The 8,257-nt window shown below is 44.9% G+C and overlaps 1 protein-coding gene across 1 annotated transcript; it reads right to left on the bottom strand.

Annotated features, from left to right (window-relative positions):
• Positions 1–3,987: 3,987 nt before the first annotated feature.
• On the bottom strand, positions 3,988–4,422 carry LOC125158573 (keratin-associated protein 4-3-like). The gene has a single exon (XM_047845831.1). It carries the CDS (start codon positions 4,420–4,422, stop codon positions 3,988–3,990), a length of 435 nt encoding a protein of 144 aa, XP_047701787.1.
• Between the last annotated feature and the right edge of the window lie 3,835 nt (positions 4,423–8,257).

Below are 8,257 nucleotides of genomic sequence, written 5' to 3'. Positions count from 1 at the left end.
TTTTGATCTAGAACTCCAAACAAATGATAATATAGTATAATTTCTGTTCTGTCCTCCACTTAGCTTGGCACATGCTAATGTTGATGCAGGTATCACTAGATCAGACCTGTCCTAACAAAGTACCAAGGTTTATGATAGCTATTACCAATTACTTTCATGGTAGGGTAACCAACTTTCATTTAAGCTCATCATTTTTAATAACATAAACAGAGTAAGAAATTGAGTTCCTCCTGGTTTTCAAAAAAATTTCTTATTGTGGAAAACATACATATACTAAAACATGTAAAACATATAAATACAAAAATCATTATGGAGCAAATCGTCTGTATACACAACCCTTGAGTCGAGAAATAGAACACTGCTCTCAAGATGGCTCTTCCTATGTCTTTTCTTGGTCATAATTCTCCTTCTATCTTATAGATGGCTACTATGCTGATTTCTGAAGGAACCATTTCATCTATTTTCTTTATAGTTTTATTACCTAGGTATAACCCCGAAAGAATAGAGTTTAGTTTTAAATGTTTTCACATTTTATATAAGGAAATCTTACTATGTATGTGTTTGGATTCTTTCACTCAATTATGTAATGGTTCTAGTATGAAGCCTCCAAGGTGGCCCATTAATTTCAGCCTCTTGGTATTCAGAGTCTCATGTAATTTCCTCCCCTTGAGTAACTTGCTTCTATCCACAGGATATGACAACATCGAGTGACGGAGTTACAGATGATTGTGATTTTCATTTTAATGCCAACTCTTTCTCCCTCTCTCACTGGCTTTGATAAAGCCAGGCGCTATGTGGGAGAGATCCTTGCAGCAAAGAACTGAGCGCAGTCTCATTGGACGACCAGCAAGGAAGTGAGGTCCTCCCTCCTGTGGACTGCGAGGAATTGAATCCTGCCAATGACCACATAAGTGACCTTGGAAGTGGATTCTTCCCCAGAGCATACCTAGATGAAACCCTGGTACCAGCCAGCACTTTGAGTGCAGACTTGTGAAACCCTATGATATGGAGAGTCTGGGTGGGCCGTACCTGGATTTTGGATCCACAGAAAGAGAGAAAATAAATTTGAGTGTCACTCTGAGCTACTAAATTTTTAGGTAATGTTACATAACAGTAGGTAACCGGTACAGATTTATCTAGGGCCACAGACCACACAGTTGAGAAGGGAGGGATCAGAAGGTGCAGAGAGAAATAGAAATGCTAAAATGGGTATAGTCATAAGGTCACAAAGCCCACGTAGCCATTCCCTAGGATGTTCTGGGGCACTCTCTTTACCACGCTATTAGGGACTCATCAAGTACCGGTGTCAGCAGCATCTTGGGAGAGGAGTGCCTATTGTCTAAAGTTGGAGGTTGTGGTAGGGAATACTGTGACCAAACTGTGCTCCCTAGGAAGAATGGGGATGGTCATAGCTCTGAATGAATGAGTCTTATATTCCTTATTCCTTTTATAGGTGTGTGTGTGTGTGTGTGTGTGTGTGTGTGTGGAATTAAAAGAACGTAAGAATAAAGAACAAAGGCTGAGGTCATTGATCCAATGGAAAGTCATGTTCCCTGACACAGTAGGCAGAGTCAGGCTATTAGCAGACCTAGAAGCCATTAACCTACAAATGGAGAGGCCAGTCCTCTAGGTTGAAGGGCTACACGAGTATATATCATAGCAATTCCTTCATCCTTCTTCCAGAAGTATGGCCATTGGTTCAGCGGAAGCTAGAATACTCATGGGTTTGCAGGCTGTTGGACATGGGATCTCAGTTGAACTCACTGCTGGATACCCACGATCCTTTATGTCCCCTATTTAAATACCTTGATCTAGATGTGAGAGTTAAAGGAGAACGTTCCCCATTACCTTCATCTGAATGATCCATTAGTGGGAATTTGTGCCTCCTTCTACGATAATTGTAGGCTGTGTGCCTCTAGAGGTCTCAGCTCTAAGACAGGAAAGCTCATTGGATGGCACGTGGGTAGTTCTGATTGGAAGTATAATTCTGGCTGCCACCTTACCCCTTTGGGCTTCTAGTGCCAGGAAGGCAGCAGTCAACGTTAGGAGCTACAGGGGCCACAGGGAATATTTTTAGCATTCAGGTGATCTGCAGGGACATTTGTTGTATTCCTATTCCTGGCGTTAACTGCAGATGGACAAGTAGTGTAGCCTGAAGAGGACATAGGACCCATGGGTTCAGAACTCTCAGGGATGGGGACCTTGGTCACAACACCAGGCAAGGAAGGTAAAGGAAGAGCGGAACTGCCCTCTAACCCTCATGTTGTAGGTTTTTACAGAAACTGTGACAAACCACATGAAGCAAGGTTAATGAGAGAAATCCACAGACATGAGCAGAACCAGGGGTAGGTATACAATATCCCATCCTGATGCTCTTTGCCATATGTGCCCTCATCCACAAGGTAGTGTGAGTATGGACTATGAGTGGCTCACACTGATCACACACTGTAGGTAAGGGTCTCAGCCTCTGGGGTGGGGGACACCTGGAGTTCTTCCTCTCCATCCGTTCCACCCATCAAAGGGCGTCAAAACGTAGTGAAAGTGATGTAGGAGTACAATGGCCTAACCCCTTCGCCTCTGTGACATGCAAGTCCGTGGCCCAGTACACACCCTTCATCTGTGGGTCAGAATACGGGGGTGGAGGTGAACTGAAAGCACCGTTTGTCTTAGCTTCTTTTACTCCCCTGTGCTGACTCCGCTTTACATTGGGTCTCCTGAGAGCACCTGCTTCCTTATGCAGTACTTGTGCAGGAATACCCGTTGTAGGATCTGGTGTTTTGAATGCAACGTGAGAATCGCAGTTTGGTGCGGTCCGCCTCAAGCATAGCCTCCTTGAGAGAGACACTTCCTAACATGGTGAGCTGTTTTATTCGTGGGAGTGTCTCCTGTCCCTCGGGATACATGATCTTTCAGGAATTGGACACAGGAAGTGTAAAACCAAGTGTGCACAAGCTGTGAGAAGCAATAGCATCCTATGAAAAGATTCAGTGGTTCAGCAGAGAATAAGGTCGAGAGCCCACGGTGTCACCCAGTGACCGTTCATATCATAGGGAAATGTTTGAAGACACTGTTACTGAGATTTGGAACACTGGTGTCAGGTCGACCTCAGGGTCAGAGCTCAAAACAGAGGCTTGAGAGCAAGTAGATTGTCTGGGAGGTGATCCCAAGTAGTGCTCTAGGGATAATGTGAAGTGATCCAGGGAAGGGTGGAAACCAATCCAGGTTGATTTCAAGAGCAGGTGAGTCCTGTGGGCATCGGGGGTTCGTTCAGTGCTACTGAGGCCCTCTGGTCTCACATGTCCCACTAGAGGGTATAGAGGCTAGAGCACATATCCACCAACTATTGGCCACTGTTTGAACGCTTCTCCCAGGCGCGTGCCTTCCCTATTGTGTTCTTTGCGATCTGCTCCTTCATGTAGACCGAGCCCTCCGCAGAGAGTTCCAGGTGCTTGCTGTAAGTCACCATCCTACACTGTTAGCATGGGAAGGACTGAGGTGATAGAATTGAAAATCCTGAAATCGCCTGCTACGATCTGCTCGTTGTGCAGAGAATAGAAGACCTGGCAGCTAAGGGTGACCATTCACGAAGGAAAAAAGAATGAGACACGATTCTTTATATTTAATGCCTGGAAAGTTAAGATTTATTTGCTATATAGAAACATCTCCATACAGAACATCGGGCAGTAACAGATACATCAGGTAGGATGATATGTTATCGTGTATCAGGGAAAATACAACCTTTGTACTGAATTGGGATGGACATCATAAGAAAGAGGTGGGAGGGAATTGGGCGGTGCGGTGGTATATTCCAAGGCCAACCAGTTGAAAAATCACTGGGAACTGAGGTTTTACAGTTGGCCTCACATGATTCAGCTCCCCGTTGGACGACATGAAGGAGATTGGCTGACGAAAACAGCAGGGTGCAGGTCAGGGCACTCAGCAGCAGCAAGAGCCACTAGAGCAGGTTGGTGGGTGTTGGCAGGGGGTCTAGCAACAGCTGGGGTGGCAGCAGCTAGACACACAGCAGGTGGGGCGGCAGCAGGTGGTGCGGCAGCAGGTGGTCTGGCAGCAGGTGGGGCGGCAGCAAGGCTGGCAGCAGCTGGAGCCATAGCAGCTGGAACCCCCACAGCAGGGGCAGCAGCAGCTGGAGCCACAGCAGCTGGGGCGGCAGCAGGTGGTCCGGCAGCAGGTGGTCTGGCAGCAGGTGGGGCAGCAGCAGCTAGAGATGCAGCAGCTGGGCCTACAGCAGCTGGAGCCACGGCAATTAGAGCCACAGCAGCTGGAGCCACAGCAGGAGGGGCGGCAGCAGCTGGACCCACAGCAGGTGGGCCGGCAGCAGGTGGTCCTGCAGCAGGTGGTCTGGCAGCAGGTGGGGCGGCAGCAAGGCTGGCAGCAGCTGGAGCCACAACAAGAGTTGACCATGGTGTCAGAGGGTGGAGGTTCTGGGCTGGTTTCCAGGAGAGTGAGGGGCTGGACTTTGGAAGTCTCCTTGTGCCCTGGCCTCTTATATACTGCTCATACTGGGTGATTAGTCAACACATCTTCCTTGTGTTTGTTTAACTAATGTTTAAGTAACTGTCAGATTACAGAATAATGTGTGTCTACGTACTGGTTGAAACTGATGGCAAAGAGGTTGTCTTGTTGGATGTGAGAAACTCTGTGTGGTCTGCTTTTCCTCCTGACCTACACCCACTGGCATCCTCTGGACCACTCTCCTCTTCTTCCTCCACAGCAGGCTGTCATGTGGTAGGTGGCATTTGCAATTACATTTCTTGTTTTCCTCTTCTACACCCCTAGCAGCAAGGGGTTAAGGCAAACCTGTTTTGGATTGTGCATTTCTTCCAATGGTCAGTGGGAGGGAACCCCATCTGCATAGTGTGGAGGTGGCATGGGACAAGAGGAAAAGGTCCTATTTTATGGGTCAGTTTTAATGAGGAAGGGAGTCAGTGTCTATGAACACGTGATGTTGGTAACCTCTGCCACTGGAGTGGGTTTTCTCGTTTCTAACTTTAATGTTTCTATCTTTGGATCACGTTCTCTACCCCAAAGCCACGGCAGACAATTGGGTGCATGGTTCCCATCACTGCCACGATTTGTAGTTCATTGAGTGTTATCATTGCCGTCATGTATCTTTGCATTACATTTCTCTGGAAGGTCTTTAGACTGTGGAAGACACCGCCTTTACAAATTCTTATCTCATTCTTAATAAAGAATATTCTTCAATGGAGGAGAAAAAAAAAGTTGAATAATCAGAATGCACTCTCCTCTGATCTTATCTCCATAGCTGGGAATTCTAGAGTGCATGTTTGTTTGGATCCATTTAAAATGTGAATGGATTTTAGTGTAGTCAAGTTACATAGTTGGTCTTTATACTTATTCCCCATTTACTAATAGTCCAACTTGAGCATGCAGCAAGTATCTGAAGGGCTCATAAGTTATGGTGCGACAAATCTCAGAAGTTCTGAATATGGCGCTAGGGGTGTGGGCTGAAATTTGGCATTTCTGCCAAGTACCCAGATGATGCTGAAGGCCCCAGGATGACACTTAGAGGCCTGTTCCTTTGTCCTGGTCCTTTAAGCTCTGAGGAGGTGCCTCTGTGTAGTTCCTGCGTGCTTTTAAAGCCGACTTGTTGAATGGCTAACCCGAGATACACACATTGCCGTTGTTGATGTTCTATGTACCATTTAGGGTCTCCTCCCCGGAAATACACAAGCTACTGAGAAGCCCCACCATGAACACACTTACAGATAACTGCAATGTAGTATTGAAAGAACCATCAAAGGAGTTCGCAGGAGTATGATTTAAAAATTTTTTTTTCAACGTTTATTTATTTTTGGGACAGAGAGAGACAGAGCATGAACGGGGGAGGGGCAGAGAGAGAGGGAGACACAGAATCGGAACAGGCTCCAGGCTCTGAGCCATCAGCCCAGAGCCTGACGCGGGGCTCGAACTCACGGACCGTGAGATCGTGACCTGGCTGAAGTCGGACACTTAACCGACTGTGCCACCCAGGCGCCCCACAGGAGTATGATTTAACTAGAAGAATTGTGTTTGAGGCAAATCAGCCAAGATGACAGTTTGGTAAAACCATAGAGTTACTCATAAATAAATTACTTAGTCACTGTTTCTTGTTTATATTTTGTGATTTATTAAGCAACGTAGAAGGAATTTACACACATTTGAATCTATTTATCCTAAGTGTACTCATCCATAGTGATGAGTTATGATACACAGAAGCAGGTCCATGTAATCCCCACATCTCTCAGTAGAACATTTCCATTATGGCAGAAAGTCCCCACTTGTCCCTTACTAAAGTCTGAACTACCATAGAGGCAATCACTGTTTTCATGTATTTTTCACTATAGAATAGTTTTGATCTAGACCTTTGAATAGATGATATGTAGTGTATATCTCTAGCATATGTACTGTTTCTAGAGAATATGTTATTTCTCCTCTGTTTGGCACCATTAACATGCCTATGCCTATGCGAATCACTAACATCGGTGCATATATTAGTGGTTCATTTTGTGCTATATGAGAGAAGTATCAAGACTTATCCTCACTGTTTCCAATGTGTGTTATGGTAGGGTAACCAGGCATTCCTTAAGCCCATCTTTCATTTTCAATCTTAAATAGAGATGCATTTCAGTTTACCCTAAATTTTTAAAAAAGTCTTTCATATTATTTAAAATGCACATATGCAGTGTGTGCAGCATGTCTTGGCTTTGGGAGTTGATTCCCTTGGTTTGTCACTTGCATGCAGCACTTGGTGCTTGTCCCATTGGGTGCCTCCTCTGTGCCCATCACCCATTTTCCCCACCCCACTGACCCTCGGTTTGTTCTCTGTATTTAGGACTCTCTTGGGCTTTGCCTCCCTCTCTAGAGACAGAGGCTGTTAAGTGCAGAGAACTAACTAAGGATCCTTGGAGGGGCTTGAGTGGGGGGATGGGCTAAGTGGGTGATGGCATTGGGGAGGGCACTTGTTCGGATGGGCACTGGGTGTTGTATGTAAGTGAGGAATAACTAAATTCTGTTGCTGAAACCATTACTACCCTGTATGTTCACTAACTTGGATGAAAGAAAAGAAAAGAAAGGAAAGGAAAGGAAAGGAAAGGAAAGGAAAGAAAGGAAGGAAGGAAGGAAGGAAGGAAGGAAGGAAGGAAGAAAGAAAGAAAAAAGAAATGGAGAGAGAAGAAAGGGAGGAAGGAAGGAAGGAAAGAAGGAAGGAAGGAGGAAATCTGAGACTCAGGAATGAGTGGGTGGCCCTTCACTGTTTCCATTGCAGATCCTAGATCTATAGAAACTATACAATTCATCTACAGAGGGAAAAGAAACAAAAAACCAGTATGATCCCTGATGTCAAAATATAGGTCTACATGTCACTACTTTGTAGATAACCAGCCTTGATTTCCATTTCTGGCTGCACTCTGAAAGCTGGGTTCCTGGCCATGTAAGAGGAAGTGCTTAAGGAGGCCAAGACATGGCCAAGTAAGTACTGGGAATTCATCTGCGCATGGCAAACAGAATAAACCCAGTATAAAAGGCATTATTTTAGCTTAAGAGCAATATATTCCCATGTGTTTAAGTAAGAGTAGGTGGTATTTTTACTTTACATTTTGGCAGATTTGTTGTGAAAAAATTCAGGCCATACCACATCATCTGAAGAGCAGAGAATGCATCCAATAGTTGGACGAGGATCTGTCCCTTGGTACTGAGCTAGAGTTAGAAGGAAAGCATAGACATTGAAGAGCCCATCAAGAAATAGAAAATTTGAACAGACCCATAACCAGTAAAGAAATCGAATTAGTAGTCAAAAATGTCCCAAAACACAAGAGTCCAGAGCCAGATGGCTTTCCAGGGGACTTCTACCAAACATTTAAGGAAGGAAGAGTTCATACCTATTCTCTTGAAGCTGTTCCAAAAAATAGAAATGAAAGGAAAACTTTCATACCCTTTCTATGAAGCCAGCATTACCTTGATTCCAAAACCAACCCCATTAAAAAGGGGAACTATAGACCAATTTCCCTGATGAACATCCTCAAGATATTAGCCAACTGGATCCAACAATACTTAAAAAAAAAAAAATTATTCACCTCGCCCAAGTGGGATTTATACCTGGGATGCAGGGCTGGTTCAATATCTGCAAAACAATTAACGTGATTCATCACATCAATGGAAGAAAGTTCAAGAACCCTATGATCCTCTCAATAGATGCAGAGAAAGCATTTGACAAGATACAGCGTCCTTTCTTGATAAA

The sequence above is a fragment of the Prionailurus viverrinus genome, unplaced genomic scaffold (assembly GCF_022837055.1).
Source record: "Prionailurus viverrinus isolate Anna unplaced genomic scaffold, UM_Priviv_1.0 scaffold_35, whole genome shotgun sequence".
Lineage (NCBI taxonomy): Eukaryota > Metazoa > Chordata > Mammalia > Carnivora > Felidae > Prionailurus > Prionailurus viverrinus.
Note: the sequence above shows the minus strand (reverse complement) of the source record. Positions and strands in the feature narration are given on the sequence as shown.